Here is a 22618-nt window from a genome sequence, read left to right as displayed (position 1 = left end):
TCTCCAGACTTGTTCAGATTATCTTCTTGCTGAGTATCCATTTCTGAATCACTGGATTCCAGTATGGTTAAATTAGTAGATTCGGCAACACGAACTGCTTCCGCCTCAACTCGCTCTCTCTCCTTTAATGCTCTATTCCTCACTCGCTCGTCTCTCCTGCATAGAACCATATCAACGCCAACCATGGAACCTAGGCGCCCCTCTTCTCTCTGGGCAAGAAGGAACTGGCGATCTTCTTCTATCTGTGTGCTATATCGAATAGGTGATCCAATGATTTCTTAAAGTCTGTCCGTTTGACTAACTCAAGCGCACTCTTACGATTGATAGATTTTTTCAAGTTTTTCCATTCCTGGTGTAATTTTTTCACCTGATTAATCACATGGTGTTGATGGCGTGTTGGAATTCGTGCTCGACTCCAAATAGGCAAAAGCAAAGGTACTGTGTTCTTGACACTACTTTTCAAATCAAAACCTTTTTTACAATGAAAATCAAACAAAACTTGAAGCACTTCTCCCCTCGATGGTAATTTTACAGTGCTGAAATGACCTGAGCTGCTACCTACCAGCCAAATTTTATCTTTAGACCTTGTCACAGCCATTGTACAACCGCAAACTGTTAGTAAACTGAAATAAATGCAACAGCACAACAGACTTGACAGTGTAATTTTTATAGTTTTACAAGATGTTGCAATTGTGACGTAACAATGCTTTATTTGTTCTGTGAAGTGACGTAGCCTACAAGTACCAGTAATTACTTATATTCCGCTGCTAGATTATAGGCTAAACAACCTAAACTTTAACTTCCTTGCGCAAGTAGTAAATGTCGACGGATTTCAACAAAAATTTGCCAAAAGAATTTTTTTACTGAAAGGAAATGAACATCACCCTGTACATTAATATTAACAATGGTTAGAATTTTGCGTATTACGCTAAAACACCCTAATGACTATGGCATCTTTTCTCTAGCAAGCACAGATACCATGAGATAAGATGTGCTGCTTTGCGTGACCATGGCCTTCTGGAGATGCGGCCTGATTTGTCACATTTTGCAGATTTTGATTGCAGCTACTGCCAGTGTTTGACTGACATTTTTTGAGATGTTTTTACTTTTTGCTGTCTCTTGACGATATAAAAGCTGTTTGTTGCCTTCGGGAAGCAGCAGAAAATGAGAAAGAGTAAGTTAAAAAGCGCTCAATCAGAGTGTTATTGAAAAATTAACAGTCTGACTAAAATCTTCGAAATCAAATTTTCTTTGTTTTTCAACATGTGAGGATATTAAAACCTATTCTGTCATCTGGGGAAAACAGTACAGAAAGTGTAAAAGATAATTTTTAGAAAAATTTATTTAAACATTCGCAAAACGTTAGCAAAATCTGAAAATTTCTGCAAAATGTGACAAATCAGGCCATATCTTTAGGTAGCCATGGCGTGACATGTTTAGAAATGTTGACCAAAAATGACGTTGAAACAATATTCTTGCAAACATGATGTTGTGGATACAAATGGCAACACTCACTCAATGTCTTGTAGTCGTGTCTGGCTTTGTTCGAACGAAACCAGGCTTGCAATCGAATGATGGTTTTTATCTGAACGAAAGACACAAATAAAACAAAAATAACAGTGAAAATAAACGTGATCCCCAACGAAGCTTTCATTGACTATTTGCAGGAAAGTTTGTTGTATACGAAACTACACAGCTAAAGTGAAGGTGGACATGTAGATTGGAGACGTTTCAATGCTTCGTGGTTAAAAGTAGACGGACCATCCCCTTCACAAATCACAATACACAACGCTAGAAACGAATCAACTAAATAAAGTTACAGCATACGTGAAAATTTCTTAAGCATACAACACGTAAAGTCCGGTTGTTAGGAGCACTCACGTGATCTCTGAAGTATTGCAAACGCTTGTTGTATTTTGACCTCGCAAGCCACATTCTAGCCCACTTCTGCATCTGCAATGATGAACAAAATCCATTAAGATCGCGCCAAGGTAAATTTGGATCCCAAGTTGATGAAGCTCTAAATTTCAAAGCGCAGCATTGTGGAAAAGCGGCATGCGTTGGACTGAAGAGGGGGTAGTTCGCTTCTGAATCAGTAGACACAGGTTCGGTACTCCGTTCAGTTAAGTTTCTTTTTATTAGTATTTGTTGTTGAGAAAGTACAAACGTTCAGCACAAGTGCGCTTTGCGTTGTGTGGTACCAACAACAGCACTGGATGGTCGCAGGTCCATAAAATCAAGGAAAAACCTTGCTTCAAAAAATACATATCAAAATATCTTCGTTAGAATCCATTTCTAGCAATCAAAATGTTGGCAGCATTTGCTTACTTTGATGATGAAATCCACATTGTCTCGAAAATACTTCATTCGGTCGCTGAATTTCTTCCATTGGGAATAACCGCGCCAGTAGGCTTGGATAGTGATGACGGCAGGGAGCTGCAAATGCAAAATGAAATCAACTTTTCGAGTGATTTTTTTCTTGCGTTAGATTATATTTTATTGAAACTGCTGACATGAACAACAAAAATCGAAGTTTTCAGCTTCTGATTATGTTAAAACTCCTTTTTAACGCTTGATCAATGTACAAATAAACGCAGAAAGTGGTTTTGGCGTCAAAATTTAGCTGTTAAATGTGATGTAGATCAAAACCTACCTGGTTCTCCATGAAGTTCTTTCTCTGCATGTAAGCTTTCTTGGCAATGTGCATTCGAGTATAAGCTTGCAATTTAATAATGAAGTCTACGTTGTCCCTCCATAGCTGAGCCCGGTCATATGCAGCAGAAACCATGCTGATGCATTCCTACGCAAATGCAGTGGAACAATAAGTAAATCGTGTAGCCATAAACGTAGCGATAATACAAAAACAACGTAAGCTAGTAAACGTTGAAAATGATCGATTAACTGACAAGTACATACCCAGTCAGCAGCAATGGACTTTTATGAATAGTTTCAATTTCTTACAACCCAAAAATTTAGAGCTATAGCTCGCGTAACTTGTAGAAACAAGATGGGAAAGACAGCAATAAAAAAAAAACTTCAAAACTTTGCATTTCCAAATTAATAAGCCAGAACGAAGTTCAAGAAATAAATTCGTGGTTTAACAAACGTTTTAAAAATAAATGTATTCGACACCAGAGTCGGAGACTAATTATCTTACTTAAATCGTTTCGTTGTAAGTAGCGTTTCGGTGGGAACTTCTGTGCGTTTGTCTTTCTATCAGAATTTCATTCTCCTGCACCACAAAACCATCGTGCATAGCAACACAGTTACAAAAATTTCTCTAACCTGAATTTCTTCTTTGTTGAGCTGGGCCACTTCAGGAGTGAAATCTTCAGGTTCATCCCACGAGCCGTCCAAGGTGTCGGTGTTGAAGTAGAAAGTGTCTCCCTGCTTGGTTTTGTAAGCCACCCAAGTGGCATCTTTCAGTCCTAAACAATACCATCGCACCCAGGTAAGCAAAGCTCCACGATGCTAGAATATTGTTTTTGTCAAAACCCTTTCGAACGATAGTAAGATCCCCGTACCGAATAGAATAACAAACCTTCTTCCACTCGGTCAGTGCGAATTTCTTTCAGTTGCTCGTGGTACGTTTCGGCACATTCTCCTACCAGCGCCGCCAAGGCAATGTCCGGGCTGCGAAGCATTTCATATGTTTGCTGCCAGTTATCGTCGTCCAACGCAATGTTAACAGCAGTAACCGCCGACACCTCTGAACAGAAAAAGTCGATCTTGAATAAGGCAAAACGTGCATACAAGAAGAAGCTATAGACTCAGAACTAAACAACGAGGTCAGCAACTATAAGTTATGTTACGATTTGAAGAAATATCATCTGGAAGCCGTCATTGCACCGACTTTTGATGAATGTGAGTACAATACGTGGATCAACTGCACAGTTTGTAGTTTGCTCACAGAGCAGAGTATTCGTGAGATGCGTTGTCGGGCAGACAGTGGCAAATTGAAATCATATGACTCACGTTTCAAGGCTTGCCTAGTCTGGTGGTTGGCAAGGTCTACGCAGGCTTGGATTTCATCAATCCACAAGGCGGCATCTGCGTCGCCGCTCTCTTCCGCTTTCTTTGCCTTCTTTTTGCCAAGCACCCGGATGTAATGAGTGATGTTGTTCGGATCGACGTTGACCAAGCGAAGAGCGGGATTTTGCAGAGCTGCCAGCACAGCATCGTGGTCACCAGAAGCAAGGGCATTGTTGACGTCATTCACAGCGTCGACACCTACAAAAATTAAAAAACACATAACCTACATTTTTCGATAAAGGCATTAACGGTGACGCATCTTTAGTATAACGTTAAAAGAGCTATTGCAACGCTCTGCCATGTTAAATCGAGCTTCTGGTGTCTGGTAAAAAAGAATAGCAAATGGAGAAGATTGACGAGCAGTTACGAGAATAATTTTACTGTAGTTAGTTCCAGTTGAGGAAAACCAGTGCATTTCTACATAGCATCCGTCATAGTGTTCAGTGCAAGCTCGCTCTGAAGACATGCTGTCAAACGTTAGACGTCTTAAATGTTGTTACTTTTTTACGTTTTAGTGTCTACAAAATTCCTGAAAATCATTTGTCACTGAACAAAATTTACTGTATTAAGGCAGGAAGTTAACGTAAGTACTTGTAAGTAATAATACATCAGCTACCGCGTAAGCCTACGTTTAGAGTGTTAATGACAAAAAGTTTCTAGAAAGTGTTCTACCCTGGCTACAAACCACCAGTTGTAGATAGCCACTACAATACAGACTTGCCAAATATTAGACCTTTTCGTGTAACAATCTCTGCCGATGCCGCAAAGAAATCTGCGCAATCGTTACTCGTTAGGTTATACAATTTATCGAATTAAACGCGTTGCCAAACATAAAAATAATCATTCTTGTGGCAGAAGGGAAACGTTCACAAGAATCACATCCAGACGTTGCAAAGCAAGCAACGGCGTAAGAGAAGTTATCACAATACAAAATTGCATTTGAATTTTTTTCCAACCATGACAATGGAAAAAAACATGAGATATTTACATTGCTTGCAAACAAGATTAACAAATTATTACATTAAACAACTTTCTTCTCGGTGACTGTTATTGACGATAAAGTGTGGTGCTAACAGATAAACGCAGTAAGCAACATAATTTTATCAATACAACGGCACAAAAATGTTCTGTTTTGTTTAACAATAATTTTGCTGCAAAAGGAATACCGAAGAACTGATGAACTTGCTTGGATTGAATGAGAATGTTGATAAATTGGCAAAAGCGAATGGAGTGAGGTGGTATGGGCATGTTTTGAGAAGGGATGAAGATGATGTTTTGAGAAGAGCGCTGGAGTTACAAGTGGAGGGTCGTAGAAAACAAGACCCAAGAAAACGGGGAAAGGCAAGTTGAGGAGGAAAGCAACAAGGTGGGCTTGACAAGAGAGGACGCGTTAGACAGATTGATGTGGAGGCAGAGTGTGAAGGCGATTGCGGTACTTGGAGGTGAATCCGGCCACCCTGTGTAACGGAAACATCACCAGATTAAAACTGGACTACTACTACTACTACAGTCTGTAAAACAATGCTATATAAGTAATACATACGGGCGTGTTCTTCCTGCACAACCTGGTTTACACTGTCCACCGTAAGCTGCACGTCTTCCTTCGTCAGGTACTCGCAATGCTCTCGTTGCTGTTTCAACGCTTCCTGTTGCAAAAGTGAACAATTTATATTGGAAAGCTAGGGAATGACGTCGATGCTGCATCGACCCAAACAGCAAAATCCGTCATTTTTATGTTGATTCAACGTCTGCAGACGTAGAAATGACAAACTTTGTTGTCTGGGGAAGTATAGCTAACGATACGCACATAGTTGCTACACTGCAGTGAGTGTTCAGTCTTATGCTGGTAGTCAAACAAACTTCCTCTGTCTATTAAAGCAAAGATGATTCCCATACTTGACTCAAAGCGTTGGAAGATGAAAAGATAAGATTCACTGCACTGAGCCGATAAGATTACAGTATCGCTTTACAAAAAAAATCATGGATACAAAATGAACGGGCATTTTGTTTAAGAAATCCATCATTGGCGTACACAAACTTGGTTAAATTGACAGCACAGGAACAAGAATTTCAGTATGTGATAATATACACATCTTTACAACGCTGGTTCGCCATACGCAAAAACTAGATATTGCTAGCTAACGCAAAGGCACATACGCAGACTCTTGATTTGTTTCCATCGTCCAATCTTTCCAAGCCTAGATCAGGGTTCTGCATAGCGGTCCATATTGCTTCGACGTCACCGGCAGCCAGCTCACGATTCAAAGCCGACAAAGCGTTCAAGCGAGGAATTTCCTCACAAATTTCCTCGTGAGTTAGGTCCTAACAAGCAACGGCGTTAATTGTAGGTCGTTGAAACTGGTAGTTAACAAGTAGTTTCAAACACTTAAAATCGCGCGGTAACAAGGCGGAAAAGCGCTGTACTTATAGTAATAGAGTGCTCACAACATTACGAAAGTAAAATGAAAACTACACTCGACAAAGCATGGCTTGAGAAAAACTGTAAAAAGACGATTATCGATGTCACGTTGACGAAAAATGAAACTAAAAAACGTCGGTTCAGCGTAAGACGACGTAGCTTTGACGAGAAATGATTTCTTTTGCTAGTTTCCAACCAGGTTCTTACTCTTTCTGCGTTGGCTTTTGTTTTCGTCAGTTCACGATGGTACACAATGGGTAGGTCATCAAGTATTTTCGGAAACTCTGCTTCTGCTCTCGTCAGTTCTTTGGCAAGCTGTTCCGGTGATGCACCATCCACAAGAAGAGCATTGACGTTGCGGACCGCTTCCTCTCCTAGGAGGAGGAAAAAGATGTTGACAGTTACGAAACGTGCAGCCGAAAAAAGAAAAGCGATGCAGAACGTAAAATATCTCTTTTAAAGAAACCGGTTACAATAGTTACAAATGTGCAATACATTGTAACACTTGGTCAATCTGAAAAGAATAGATTTGTCAAATCACGCAATAATTAACAGCTCACCAAAGGAGCAAAGTTTTCGAAACATAGCCTACTGTTTGAATCTTTATTGTTTTACGTCAGTATGTTTTTATCTTCAGTGATTATTTCAGTATTGAAAATAAAACTACCTTGGTTTTCAAAACGCTTGCTAAATCATATCTTTAGTTTCTGGATTTGGGTTTAAGAATTTTAAGTTATCTTCAATTCGCACTTACTTTGCCTTTGCTTGTTAGCAAGTATGTTGGCTTGATTAATGGCTGCTTGTATCTCATCTTTATCCAATTTAGCATTTGGGTCACCGGAAGACTACGAATACATAAAGTGATGACCAAGTTAGCAAAACCCATCCATTCTACATGATTCGACATTCAAACAATGCAAAAAGACAGCTTCTACTTGCTGCAAAGTTCTTACGTTCTCAAAACCCGGGCAAAAGTACTGTGAGATGGAACCGGGTGAGATTTTTTTTAAACATAAACAAACCGAAAAAGTTAAACACAGAACAGCCCCAGTGAATCATGGCATGGATTTTGATGCAAGCAAAGTTCTTTAGCAGCTGATAAAGATTGAGCATTGCATAGATATTACCCTCAACAAAACATATTTCGTGAGTCAGTTTGAGTCATAGTACAACAAAATACAAAAAAAATCGGCCAATGGGTCGCGACATGTACCAAACTGTCAATAAAAATTGCGATTTTTGAACGTACCAAAAGATAATACACATGTTTAGTTTATGACAACATGACACGAAAACGACAATTTATTTTGGGAGCATCACCAACCTCACGTTTAGCTGCAACCTCTTTCCGCAATTGTTCAGCATACCAGGCGACATTGGTAGCGCTGACGTTCGAGATACCGAGTTCGTTGAGCCGACCGATGAGATTTTCGTTGTTTTGAGAATCAAGTTCTTGCTGCAGCTTTTCAAGTTTAACATCCACTGAAAACATGTAAAATAAAAGAACACAATTTGTTTTCGCTCAAGGCCAATGCTGTAGTAAGAGACTGATGGCCCAAGTACCGTGTACCGTTGAACCCAGAGGAAACGTTCGGGAGTGCGCCTGTGTGGTTAATCAAAAAACTGACGTCGATTTTCACTCCAAGTACCACTTGTTTTTTGTTAGACGAATTAAATTACCAAAGAGTACATAGGTAACACTCACAGCAGAGGTGTTCGGCACAAATTTACTTTTAAAAACAACAAAATTCTTTAAGAAGCACAATTCAAAGTTATTTTTATGTCAGCACGAAGTGTTGAAGTCGTCATTAAAGTCATCAAGACTAAATGTTCGTTCAGTATAACAACCACGCGGTACTACCCTGTTACGAAATCATGGCGTTATATAAAAAAAAAAAGCAAAAATCAACAAATCTATTAGTTTTTTATCAGTTGAGTTCTTTGCAATCGGGCTGATTCAGCTAAACTCATCACACGTAGCAGATTTATGAGTTTAATTTACCGCGTTTCCAAGCCAGCAAATCAGTTCTATTGTTACATTGCGTCAATGTCCGCAGACGCCAACAATAAATAAGCATTACTGAACGGTTTTTACTGTCAGTAAATTCGCGTTGCTGCGTCAATTAATGACGTTCACACCATCAATTGTCGAAAACATTCGTTGCTGACATGGCAATTAGTGGAATTCTGGTCTTGGCATGTAAAACTGCATAACTTGCAAGGAAATGCCACTGCTGCATGGGAGATCAACAATTTTCAATGCTTGTCCGCTGCAGGCTTTTAGTAATCTCTGCTTTTACCACGTACTGCAAGCCAGGCGATCTAAAGCAGCTGCTGACGCAATTTCCTGCCCAGATAAAACACGAAGTATTGCGAATAAATAAGATCTACAGTTGGCAACGTCAAGGCAATTCAGGTCCATATATGGCTTTGTCAGCACAACGATGATTTGGACCAAAGTCGTTTAGATTCCACAACACCGGAGCTAACGCAGCTACCAAATTTGTTCTTTTTACATTAGTGAGATGTTTTCAGACGTTGATTCCATGAAAAAGAGATCAATTTTGCTTGCTGGGGGAGACAGGAGCCATTCAATGTAAATAACAAACTTCCGATTAAGAACACAAAATTCATAATGGTCCCACACATCAAGCTAGGTTGCTAGAAAAGCGGTCAATAGCTCAACAAACAAACAGCCTTATCATAACAACAATTGGGCATCCGGTGACAATAACGTTGGAAACTTTCGCTTAAACTTAACCTAAAACTGTCGGCGATTACTATTGTAGGCACAGCAGGAAGTAAAAATTTTCCTGATTCAGTTGAAATTAAATAATCAACACAGCTCACCATTCCACAAGCCGTTGATCACATCATGTGATCAAAGGAGACGTGGAATAGGCTGCCAAACAAAAGCAAGCAATTTGCAAGATGAATTTCTATCGCATTTATACTGTATGCTATCATTATATTATATGTTTTCAGTTGCTTGTAATTTCCGTGTACAAATGAACAAGTGACAGCTGCAGTATCCGATAAAGAACTGCTGCCCATTGAAAAACGGAAACAAACCAAGACTTTGCAAGGGTCCAAGTACCAGTAGGCATTTTGGATTTTAAACATAGTACAGAACAAAATTTGCATTAGAAGAGCGATTAAGCCCAGATGCTTCAAGTACATTTGCTAAACAAGGTGAGGGATTGAAAAAATGAATCAAACTGGCTAATGGCTATTGATTAATTGAATGAAATTTTGTCCTCGGACTGAGAAAGCATCTTTGAGCGCTTAATCCTGGCAGTTTCGCATACTTGCAGATGCTTCAAACCACTGACGCAGGCCCGCTCACCAAGTTTGACAGAGTGAAGTTTCCTGTGCCGTCAACTATAAAATAGCGTTGAAAGAATAACTTATCAGACACATAAAAGTAAACACACAGCCATAGCTTATAAAAACACAGAAATTCCCATAAAAATCTTACAGTTTATTTTATTGATATTTCCTTGGAGTTCAGCATGGGTGAGAAGTTCTTCATACACATCCCTCTCTTCTTCCGTCTTATCTTTATTCTGTAAAAACAATAATGAAAAAATCAATTAATACGCATTTGCAAAGATTTTAGAACAAAGTATTACCAATACCATCCAATCTTTCGGTTTTTATCAATTTGTGATAACACGAAACCTTTTTGACGAAAACCGAAGTCTGGCGCACTGAACAACTGCACAACCCAGAATGAACCATTATGAGAATTGATTGCCAGAATATTCATCACAGGAGAAAACAAGTTCGTATGTGCTGACAGTCAAGTCAGTCACACTTATGAAAACATGAAAACTATATCTACAGTGAGGTTAATTGTTCAACTCGGATTCTTAAATCTGATTTCGAGTAGCCTAACTACATTCCCTCTAGAAACTTAGTGGCCGGCTGCGTGTTCGAGCCTAGCGAGAATGTCTCTATCAAACTTTAGGTAGGACGTCAGGTGAGGTCCCCACTCGCATGTGCGGAATGGCCCGTTTCGGTGAGTCCGATTCGGTGAGTCCGACCCCTTAATGGGGGATTTTTTCAATTTTTTTTTTTAAATTATCGGGTACTGTAGCCTAATTATCATTGCCGTTTTAGGGTTAGGGGTTAAGGATTAGGGTTAGGGGTTAGAGGTTAGAAACTCACCGAATCGGACTCAGCGAATCGGACTTACCGAATAGTAGCAGACCCCCGCATGTGTACTCAAGAACACGTGACTGTATTTGGGGTAAATACGTTCGTTCTTAAAGGTGGGTTGGGTAGGAAAATCGTCTTCCTTGCTTTCTGCTTTACACTTAATTTAAGCGTTCACAATTCACAAGGCATGAGTCATAAGACAACAAAAACAACTTGACTTGACATCCCCTCAACACAAAACAAAAACAGAAGGGTTTAATGTCAAAAACTCTCGCATACCCAAACGCATCATGCTCTACAACGAAAACACATGAAAAGTAGTTTTTGTTTGCAAACGGTTCGACGTTGTACACAATCACTATCAATGAATAATTTAAACTGACACAACATCTGGCTGCATACAAAGCTATAGCAATTGCACAGTAGATATCAGCGATAACAAAGTGCAGTTTGATTCTGAGAAACAGTCCATGTGTGTATCAGAGTGTGTGTGTGTTGTTACTGTTTAAAATTTAAAACACAATCACTGAAATCCATTTGTAGCAACAGTGAGAAAATCCACAAAACAATATGCTTACTTTATTCTGTGCGGCTTCAATTTTTGCTCTTTTTGATGCCAGCAATCGATTTTGGTACTCTTCATCGTTGCTATTCTCTATGGTGGTAAGACAGGCATTCGGGTTTCTCAAAGCCTGCATCGTAGCTGCAGTGTCGCCTGCTTCCAGTGCTTCATTGATGGCGATTACAGCAGCATGCACTGAGAAAAGAACATGAGGATTTCCACTTGTTAGCTTACATTTTGCAGTGATAAGTGTTACAGCATCAACAAGATAAGAGATACGGCACCTCCAACGCATATATTTGCAGGAAGAAAGCAAGTACAGAAATTTAAAAAAAAATTGAAGAAGATTAATCAACAGAAGTACACATTAAACCGCGTATTTAAACATGGAATTTGGTATTGACTTTACTTGTAATAAATTTGCCAGAACAAAGCGTGATGCAGTAAAAAGTATATTACTGTATTGATTGGCGATGACTTCCGTAACATAATTATTAGAGAGGCGTAAAAAGTGTGAACGGGATCTCCAACGATGACTGAGCACCAGTTGACCACAAAAAACAATTTGAACGAAAATTAAGTTGCAAATATGACAATTGGAGTAAGAATTCAGCTTCTTACAAGGTTTATATTCTGCAGTAAATTGCTGTTCTCTAAAATAGAATCTGGAGTGCAAAGTGCTATTTCAATTTGACAATTACTAAGACACGCGAGTCAAAACAAGGAGTGTGGTTCGTTTCTGTGTTTCGAAAGTTTATTGTTCATTAATAACTCAACACACAGAAACAATAAATCAATATAGCAAGCCGTAAAAAAATGAGCAAGTCAAAAATATCTGAATAACTCAACTTCTTAGCAAACGTATCAAACAACAAGCGTACGAAAAACGTCACAATTTCTTACATGCTGCTTCATCCACCGACAGTTCGTTGGCAAGAATACCACCGATTTTATTGAACTGTGGCATATTGATTCCATATTTGTCCAGTTCTTTTCTCATGTTCGATAATTCCTCCTCTGAAATACGACACCACGTATAGAAATAATTTGCTACGAATAGTGTACAAGCTAGCCAAATCTATGACAACAAACAAAAAGACGTTGCAGAACATTATTATTTTGTAACAACAGTCGCTTGTTTTTGTATTGAAAAATGGTTTGAACTTTGTAGTGCTTTGATTGCAGAAAAAAAATATAACAATAAACACGAAGAAAGAATAAGATAAAATAACAACCAAACTGACCAGTGAACTTGGCGATTCCGTATAAATCCTTCATCTGGGGAGCCAACCCGAGCTTGAACAGGTAAAGGCTCAACGCGTGGATACAATAAATTGTCTTTGGCATGTTCTTGCGGTCGTAAATGTCCGTTGTCTCGGGATAGAATATCTGAGAAAGACTAAACTAAACTCAAATAGCAAAAGCTGCCTGTTTTGAATCGTTTCAACGTTGCCAGACGTTGAAACAGTGTAAAACGAGAAAATCTGCTAGCTAATGATAGACTTTGCTGGCTAAGATCCGTGACAAACTAATAAAAAAATCCAATCCCAAATATGGTCATAATAACATCACGGAGAAGTGATGACAAAAAACACATCTTGTACTGCTGTAACATTTATTACAACTTAGGTTAATATTTTATACTAGAATTGACCACTGAGTAGGCTCTGATACACACAAAATATAACTAACTAGAGCGAAATTACTTGAATAAAAAATGCTTAGTTTCAACCTCCTCGTATAGTATTTATTTTTTCTCATGCTAGACTTCAGTGAGAGCAAAACCCACTTATTTGGCACGTATTTAAAACAACAAAAAACTAAATAAAAAATCTCATAAATTAGATGTAACAACTTTCACTTACTGAAGGTAAGCCGACTTTTGTCATGGCTTTGAAAAAGTGGTTGATGTTATCAGTGTGCTTGAAATGCAGGCCTTTCTGTTGATACTTTTTCATATCTTTATCATAAATTCGTCGCAATGGCACAGCTTCAGCCGCGAAGTAATGAGCAAGCTTTCCAAGATATACTCCGTTTCGTAATCCTTCTTCCAACTCGACACTCGGTGGAAGGTCTTCATTCAGACAAAATTCCATCCATCTTAATATAAAGAATTGGTCATTTTTAACGAGGTGATCGACAAAACAAGATTTGTGCAATCTGGTCTCAGCCTTGAATTGAAAGCCAAACCGATGCTACGAAGAATATTGTCACAAAAGCACGTAGCTTGCGACAAAAATTGCAGCATAAATACAGTACTGCCCTGCAAGGAGGATATGCAGCACTAAACAAACAAATAACCTTAAAAGATATCGCAGCCTAACATTCATGTAGCCAGCGCGTCGGGATAAAATTTTATAAAGTTACAATCTTTACACCCGCAGCTTTCCATATACGGTCACGTAGGAGTCGAAAAAATTAGAACGCAATCAGGCTCGATTCTTGTCACAGTTCTCTGAAGTAACAGTGTGATTAAAAACAGACAAAATTAATACAATCATAATATGAAGACATCACATACTGTTTGGCTTCTTCCAAATGACAAAGATATTCATAGGCAGTCGCTTGATCACGCAGGTTGTCCATCTCCTCCGCGGACAGCCTGTCATCTTGGCCAATGCCTGAATAAATAACATAAGTTCTTGACTAATGGTCAGCATGTAGCAGCATTGGTGAACGATATCAATACATTTTCAATGGACTCTACAATGTTAGATGTGAAGCAGGAATCTGTTTCATGCGAAATATTATGAAAATCAAAATATTTAATGCTGAAGAACTAATGGAGAAACAATACATTAAAATAGAAAATCATTTGCAAAGTATAACCACAAAAGTTATGAAGTCCAATCATAGATTTGGAGTTAAGCAACAACCATATAAACGTTGGTTACTGCTTAATATTACATCCATGTTATGCTGCATCATAATGCAACATTTGTGGATGACAGGTGCTACAAACGTCATACTGTAGGTGACAGGTCTCTCTAGTCATAATCGGATGTCAAGAAATCATGATCAAAAATGAAACAAGCACCAACACAACACCACTATACTACAGTATCACAAAAGCGAGAAATTGTAACAGAAAGAGATTTGTTTATGTTGAAGAAAATGTTTTTTTAGCAGCACAAACTGTTCTGCACCAAAGGGCTTATTAACTGAGTGCTGATTGCAGATTTAAGTTTTCCCAGTTCAATCGCAAAAAATGAAGGTATTTAGCAGACATTTTATCTAAAAACAGGGTGAATCATCGGACTTGAGCAAGTAATGCTCGAGCAATTCAGGCGCAAAACCGACACTTGATATTAAATTCAACTGCTGAATGACAAAAATGCAATGCAGCGGGTTTACAACAATGCGTGTAACAACAGATGTATTTGCTTCCATACTCACCATATTCTGACTGTCTCATGGAAAACCTACGTATCAAATGACTGCCTGAGCTTTCAACACTACTTGTGCTACACGTCCTGTTACCGGGCGAACGTGCTTTGTGTGCTGGCGATCTTGCCTTAGACATTATGTCACTTTTGACCAACCCACAGAGTGGGAGTGCAATTCGTTGGAACAAATTAGAAAAATAATGTAATCTTGAAAACTTCTAAAAGTATAAACAAATTACAGCTTATTTTTGGCACAGTAGAGAACAGAAAGCTAACGAAAACCTTTACAACAAAAGCGTAGTTTTTCTTTTCCTTTCTTAGTGTTTCGTATTACAACAAAACTAAGCAAAGCGTCCCCTTTGTTCATTCTATAGCTTACTTTTCAGCATCATACCAGCGTTATGTCGTTTATGACATGCAGGGAGAATACATTGAAATACAATCACCCAGAGCCATTGTTTCAAAAGAAACGACCAGATTGACACGTACTTCACATACCTCACAAAAATCGTAAAATTATTGAAACATAGAAAATACAGTGCTATGTGAGTGATGAGTTGAGGTGACAACCATCTCGGTCCACTAAGTACAAGCATTTCACTCATACACATTACACAAGTAAGCAATAAGCATGTTATTCAAAATATGCGGTAAGCAAAAGCTATGCTTTCACTGCATGATTTACAGACCTGCTGTCAAAAACCTCAATACGCTAGGCTAGCAGAACGAAGACATAGAGCCTGCATGATTTCCATATTAAACCAAAATAGCGATTCAGTATTTAGTCAGTTCAGCAACCACACAAAAGTGGCCTGAAAGATGTTTCGGGAGAAGACAAATAACTCCACTTTTCAAGCACGTACTCTGCAATCTGCATGTTATCTTTTTGCCATTATTTCTAAACTACTAAACTTCATATGTTACGCTGAAAACGTTTGAATTTACTTCGATTTGTTTTGATTTCTAAGTACGTTGAACAATAATGATATTGAACTCAATAACTTTGTTGTTGCTGTGCATAAAAAACTCTTATTTCTCAAAAACCTACATAACCATACAGACTCGTCTACCTGCACTAATTGGTCACTAAGTCACACAGCGTCAAGTACCAAACCATAACAACAAAATGTTGACATCTCGAACTCAAATACAAAAAATAGTCAGCAAGTTTAGCTACAGACACATCACACAAAAAGCGCAGAAGAAAATTAGTTAAGTGCACTGATTGCTGGTATGAAGGCTGAACAGGGACGATCTTATTTCGCGTTTGATAAGCGGGCTGAATTCATTCCAAGCGTGTTTCAACACAGTTATTGTGTTACCTGATACAAGAAAACAAATTCAAGATGCTTGTGTAATTTGATAATAATCAAGGAAAACTCATCTAATCGTCCTTAGTGTGAATAAAGAGAAAATAAAAATAAAGTGACAAAAGTAAGAGAACGATAGAACCCATTGTTCACACCATATCATTTCTTGCACGAAATTTCAAAGTTCATATTCAGTAATTTTCAACGCTAGCTGCAGAAGTGTGAACTGTTTGTTGTCTGTGAACTCATATTCTGAATTGGCAACTTTTTGAAAGACAAATGTCCCTATTTCAAACTGCGTAAATAAAACAAGCATTCATGATGGTGCAGCGTTTTGACAGCTCTCAAAGTCTACCCTGTGTGGACTTTAAATGTAGAAGAGCAACCTGTGTAGCAACAACTATGAAACAAAGATACCTGTAGGCTGAATGAAAACCAAAACTTCAAAAATACATCCTTGCAACAACCTCTTGCATTTAAAACATAAGGAATTGCACCATTCATCAGACAAGCTAATACGTATTAAAGCCTATTTCTAACAAGTTTGTGTTGGCTATTTCTGCGGCACGAGACTTAACCTTTTATTGTATTGCAAAATATATATATATATCAAAAGTTAAACGGCAGAAAATTCATAGAATTAACCTTGATTATATGCATGATGTTAGCTAAACAATGACATGCTGGTTTTAACTTTCATCTGTGCATTTTCAGCGCAGAGCTCCATTGCAGCTTGACAACATCTCATTTTGAAGTAATAAATGCTTTTGTGAGCAAGATGGTACTGCTATTTCGCATTCATCAAATGCTGGCATTTGCACAACAAGTCAACAAAAGCAGATTTGAATAACATGACTTCTTGTGCAAAAACAAGATAATTTGGCGTCCTTGCAACGACGCCTTGTGTATATCAAGTCTTCCTTACACAAACAATATTTAGGGGCAGCATATTCTTGCCTCAAACAAACCCATTAATTACTAAATTAACTGGCAAAACCGAACAAAGAAAGTTAAAATCGTTTTGCGTCGGCTGCTAACAATCAAAACAAAAAGAATGCACCGTCAGATGGCGTAGTTTTAGTGATACAGTAACTTTATAGAACTCTACCACTGCTCTGTTAAACCGTTTACGACGCAGACCAAACTTTCAGCATCTTTCAAATGGGCATGACCAAAAGTTGTAGAAATACGCCAAGTTGCGTGCATGCTTAAAGAAGAACACGAAAGTGTATGTGCATGTACGTTTCCGGAATCCACAATGCAAAAGGAAAGGAGAACCACGCCAAGAACGTGGAATAGCAAGGCACGACTTTAAAGCCATAAAAGTAAACTACGTTTGCTTGAAATCACCACTATAAGTTCAAGTAGCAGTCTAACAAAACAACCACCGGCTAGGCTTAAAATGGAGAAACATTCCAAGAACTGACCAACCAAGAGACCAAGCCATTCCATTATTACATTGTCTGGAGACCTTACTCTCTAAGCGTTTTCTGTAATCTTTTGTGATAATACAGTTGTGTTGTTTCTTGAAACAAGAACGGTAAATGCCTAAATGTAATAGATTTAAAAACAAGGCATATTACTGAAGTTAATCGGGATTGTTTAAACGTGCAAGTAAAATACCGCACTACCTGGAGTATAAAGAAAATTCAATGAAGACCTTTCGGAATTTCTTGCAAACATAGAGTTAAATTCAGTAAACAACTTAAAAATGATACTGTATATACTCTGTTGTGTCATTTCTAATTTTAAGAACCAAAATAACAACAGTCAACAAAATTTTATTTTATTTTTTAAACAAAAACAAGCTTGCGTAAGTCGCTGTAGGTCAAATTTAAACAACAAAAATTTAAATATCAAAAACTTTATTTGCTAAAATAATAAGGACATTTTCGGAATCAGCGTCAAAAACCCTTCAAGAATCACCTAATTGGATCTCCGTTTAAAAGTTGCTGTTGACCAGTGAATAATCAATTACACTTTGAAAACATTGAAATTGATGATGTGGGAATTTTAATCGATCTTTGAAAGATTGTGAAATTCCTAGACAGCAAAATCCGTCAAATTTACATTGATTAAACGTCTGCATCCGCTGAATCAATGTAAAAATGAGGGATTTTGCTATCTGGGTTGGATTTTCTGCAGAATTTCGTAGTCCAGCCGCCAAGTTGCTCAATTGAGCGATGCGAGACGTTGAAAATTTTCTCGTGTAAACCAAGATGGAAGGTAATTTCGAAACTTGTGCTTAGGATACCCTTTAGAGTTTAGAAGAAAACAAACAAAACGAAAGGGAAAATAAAAAACGTCGCATTTAGCAAATTAGAAGATACACAGCTTGATTGCATTTGATCAGGTTCACTGATCAGGTCAGATGAGACGCCACGCGAGTGCAATGAAAGCTACATGAAGGCTACGGATAAGTATGACTACCGGTATTCATTTTACAAACAATAACTCTAAATTGTGACATTTCCATTTGCGTTTCTATTTGTCAATCTCAAACGTGGCGGAGTGTGAAACGCGAATCCAAGGTATGCAAATCAAAGCTTCTTCTTCCTCTTTCTTATGAGGAGCTTAATTTATAGAAATACATTTTTCTTGAAAGGGAAACTAGAGAAACATGAAATACCAAGAACAGGTGGTTGGTGGCCCGCCCATATTTCGTTTGCCGTTAATTTTTTCTTCTAGTAATTGTCTTTGAATAGAATTATTGCGAATCATGTAGTCAAAATATTTCAATTTTTTTGATTTAATTGTTTGTAGAATTTCTCTGTTGGTTTGTATTCTAGATTAGCAGTTTAATAATTACAGATTAACAGTTTAACATTATGAGTTTAACAGTTAATCAACATTCTTGTTTGATAATACTTTTATTAATAGAAAGTAAAGTAGTTGAACTTAAAGCTTTCAGAATTACTTAGCAAACGTATTGTTTGTGCACATTCTTTGCATTACTTGTTTTCCTTGACTTATTTTACACCATGAAATACCACCACCCATAGGCCTACCAAATTTGATAAATTGACACCAAGTGGTCATGTAGTGCACTAAAATATCAATATATTGATAGACTTAAAAGAATAAGTAGCTTACACTTTGTAATCCCACTCAACGTCGCTATAAAATGGGGTGCTTTCATGAATTGCATGAAAACAGAAAATTACCGACTAATTGCTTTACATGCGGGGCAGTCGCCACTTAGACAATGCGCATCGAAATACAATTATAACGATCGTGGGCTACCGGTGTCTTGCAAAGACAGTCTTTTATATTGGATAATGCAGCGTTAGAATAGACTATATCAATAAAATTACCGTGTAAATGAGCAGACATGAAGTAAATGCGATACTATGCAACTTTAATACGAATGTACCCGTTTCAACTTCATGTTTGCATGTGATATTTCAGTCATACCTGCTTTCTTGTGTTGCGTCAGGAAATCAGTCAGTTTTCAAAGCGACCAAGTGAACAAACTGTCAATTCGAACAAAATGACACGAAAAGGTACCACTACGCAAAGTGCACACCGATAACATAATCAAATTCGAATTTAAAAGCAAAACCAGCTAGATTCCAAAAAATTGGCAACTGCAACCATAAACCCCGTATGTTCTGCACACAGCTGGTGTGGATGACAGTAACCTGACGCTAAAAATGATTTCTGTTAGTATCACAAGATCCCATCACCTTTAAACAAACATGGCAGCGTAAATGCAACCCGGAAGGAAAATCCAATGCTTGATGGACACTAAGTTTCAGTTGTGGGTTGCTGGTCCACAGTTCGATCAAAAACGATTAAAAATGTTTTTAAACTGGTGAGTGAGCTTGTTAGCAAATATGACAGTTCAAACCACACAAAAAAAACTTCAGTGATTGAAAAAAGATCGGATAGAGCTTTGGCAATGATGTCATTCGCTGTTTTAATGTTTTTGGCCGGTTTAATTGCACACCACCTTTAGAAAAAAATTACAATGGGACATGCAAATACACAAATACGAACAAAATGATCGTATTTAAGTTTAAAAAAAAAACTCCTGTTACTGCCAACCAAAGCGCAACTTTTGACTGCAAATGTCAGCTTTAGATTGAATCACTTTTTGTGTCCATTAAACGCAAACTCCTGCTGTGAATAATTAATTGCAGTAGTTCCGTTAATGACACTTGCAGAGAAATGTCTTCGCTGTGGTTTTCAGACAACCAGGATTAAAAGCTCCACATCAACTGTTTAAAAAAGATTCTTTATGTTCTCGAAAGCAAAGTTTTCTACAGGGTGATCACAAAACTAGAAACAAAACTGAGAAAATGTATAGCTTACTCTTTAAAAAAACAAAGCATAAAATAAAGAACAACATAGTAACTTACATCCAAAAGTCGCTCGGGTGTCGGTGCTGGAAACACCGGCAGATTCCATACTTGCTACAGTTGCTGGGTCCGCTTGCGCCATCTGACTAATATAGTACAGCTCTTTTGCTCATATACAACAGTGGTTAATGCTTCATAGAGCTCTATGACGAAACACAACAGGAAGTTTCTGTCCTACAGAGTCTGCATCAATTTCCGCATAACTGTGCAAAAAATAACCAGTTAATGGCAGTTTATACAGAAGCGCTGCTTTATCTTAGTATGCGCGTACCGTATATGTCGTGAAACCAGCAAGGAAGAGAAGGCCTTTGTTTTTTGGTGGCAACTCATCAAGTTCATTTTTATGAATAAAAGTCAGACCATTGATAGTTCGAGAATATTGCAACACAACAATGCATTGGCAAAACCTCAAGGCTAAACGCAAATATATTCACGCGAAGTGACATATGGTCATCTTGATAGTGATCTAATGGTGGCGCACAAGTAAAGGGTTAAATTGACAATAACACCACGCCAGCGTAACTTCGGAAATACTGTGTGCTTCATTAATTTGATATGAAGGAAAACTCGAAGCCAAGGTACAACGTCAGTCAAGCTGTACTACCTCAAGGCATAACACACCTCATCTAAAAATACAATGAGACAAGACATGTCTATATTTTGACATTACTACATTTTTTGCTATTTGTTTTTTGGGTTTTGTGGCCGTGTTAACTACTGATATATAGCCTACTACATAATTTTTCATTCCGGCACGTTTTAAACCTTTCAAGGTTTTGCCACCTTTTCCCGTTCGTTAACGTGCTGGTAGGTTTATATCGATTTTTGTAGTTACTATCTTTTTCGTCCCGGACGCGTTAATGACGAAAAATAAAATGATTGATTGATGTCATGTTGAACCGACAATGCTTTCCAGTCAATTTCTATCGCAGAAAATATTTGAGATTTTAAAATAGAGTAATTAATATACAGTGGATTTGTACATTAATTACATACTCTTTTTGACAAATAGAAAAATGTTGACAAGCTATCTTATGCTTTGTGATTATCCTATGCCTATTGATTTACGCTTTTAATTTTCAAAATAAATTTATGGCATTTGCTTTCTTTCTTACGAATTGTTCTTACGATCAAAGAAATCAAATGCAATCTTTCTACTGAAAATTAAAAGCGTAGGTAGCCTAACCATACGGTATAGCATGGCTTGTCAAAGGTTTTCATCTCTGTATTGATCAAAAGCGATCAATCGTATAATCCAGTGGTTCCCAACCTTTTTAGATTTACATATAATCTGTTGTTGGAAAAATGCCAAATCAAATTCAAACCGATTGTTTTCATTCCTAAAATGTAAATCCAATTTAAGGCAAAATTGCAAAAATATGAATGTAAAATAATAAAAGTGTGCGCCGTGAAGCGCTCTCGATCAAAATCGTTGACGGGCAAAGGTTTCCACCCCTGGTTACTGCAGGTATGCCATTCTATATACTGTACCACAGTGCTCATAAAGTGATGCTATGCTGAAATAACTATAATATTTAAGAATCAAAAACTTTGAGGACAATTAGTTCTTATTTATTTATAATAAAAAAATATTTGTTGTTGCAAGAAAGTGGCACCTTGTGGTCTTTTGCCACCATGTCAGTACCAGTGCTCACCATCATAATCTGTATTAAAACTGTATTTAAAGTATTGCTGCACTGACCAAATAAAGAATCTATTAAACGTAGTGACGTTGTAGCCTACAGATCCTTTCTGTTTCAGCGGTGACGAGTAACGTTCGATTTCATTTTTCCTGTCAATAACGATAATCAAGCAAAACTTTTCAGTGTTGGTCAAGTTTCATGCGATGACCATTTATTTCATTAGTGTGCTGTGGTTTATAACGGAATGGCTTGTTTCGGAGATGTCCCAATTCGAAGACAGCCTTTTTTGGAGATTTCGGACAAATGACCAAAAAGTTTCAGCAAAATAATAGCTGCCAAACAGCGTTTCATGATCAACGCGCTGTCAAGTAAAATACAATTGTCTGTATATGCCTAATTAATTGCCTAACCTATAAAATAATTGTTGCAAGATATCAGCTAATTTACCTCCACCTCACTGTGAAACAATTACAACATAACGTTTCATTTGCATGGGTATTGGAAATGTGAAGGTCTATGGGAAGGTAAACACAAAGACCGCCCACCTAAATGATCCCTACAAATTCTCCAAATAAACAGAAGCCGTTACTGGATGTTTAAGAAAGCACCGAATCAGTCTCCTCCGAAAAACGCGGTCCCCGAATTGAGATATCTCCGAATAGTCCCAGACCGGGTTTATAAATACAAGTGGCAACTGCTGGTTTGAAAGAGTGTTTGACACTACATTTGATGCATATGTGACAA

General features: G+C 37.8%; 1 protein-coding gene across 3 annotated transcripts in view; it reads right to left on the bottom strand.

Annotated features, from left to right (window-relative positions):
* The window catches only part of LOC145772797 (ras GTPase-activating-like protein IQGAP1), a 39149-nt gene extending 18800 nt beyond the window's left edge, over positions 1–20349 (bottom strand). Inside the window, exons 1-19 of one of the 3 annotated variants that reach the window (XM_082584675.1) lie at positions 20232–20349; positions 13696–13795; positions 13040–13274; positions 12419–12563; positions 12078–12191; positions 11191–11369; positions 9930–10017; positions 7776–7933; positions 7206–7296; positions 6659–6825; positions 6190–6354; positions 5576–5678; positions 3976–4230; positions 3542–3709; positions 3286–3428; positions 2654–2800; positions 2329–2436; positions 1882–1953; positions 1516–1585 (exon numbers count right to left, since the gene is read on the bottom strand). In XM_082584675.1, the coding sequence (XP_082440801.1) occupies positions 1516–1585; positions 1882–1953; positions 2329–2436; positions 2654–2800; positions 3286–3428; positions 3542–3709; positions 3976–4230; positions 5576–5678; positions 6190–6354; positions 6659–6825; positions 7206–7296; positions 7776–7933; positions 9930–10017; positions 11191–11369; positions 12078–12191; positions 12419–12563; positions 13040–13274; positions 13696–13795; positions 20232–20313 (2590 nt within the window). In that variant the 5' untranslated portion in view covers positions 20314–20349. Of the gene's footprint in view, positions 1–1515; positions 1586–1881; positions 1954–2328; positions 2437–2653; positions 2801–3285; positions 3429–3541; positions 3710–3975; positions 4231–5575; positions 5679–6189; positions 6355–6658; positions 6826–7205; positions 7297–7775; positions 7934–9929; positions 10018–11190; positions 11370–12077; positions 12192–12418; positions 12564–13039; positions 13275–13695; positions 13796–14570; positions 14665–20231 lie in introns of those variants that run through there. The other 2 variants (XM_082584676.1, XM_082584677.1) reach the window with 2 other exon arrangements.
* Positions 20350–22618: the final 2269 nt, after the last annotated feature.

The sequence above is a fragment of the Aplidium turbinatum genome, chromosome 6 (genome assembly GCF_918807975.1).
Source record: "Aplidium turbinatum chromosome 6, kaAplTurb1.1, whole genome shotgun sequence".
Lineage (NCBI taxonomy): Eukaryota > Metazoa > Chordata > Ascidiacea > Aplousobranchia > Polyclinidae > Aplidium > Aplidium turbinatum.
The sequence above is the reverse complement of the archived record's forward strand: the minus strand, read 5'-3'. Positions and strand labels throughout refer to the sequence as shown.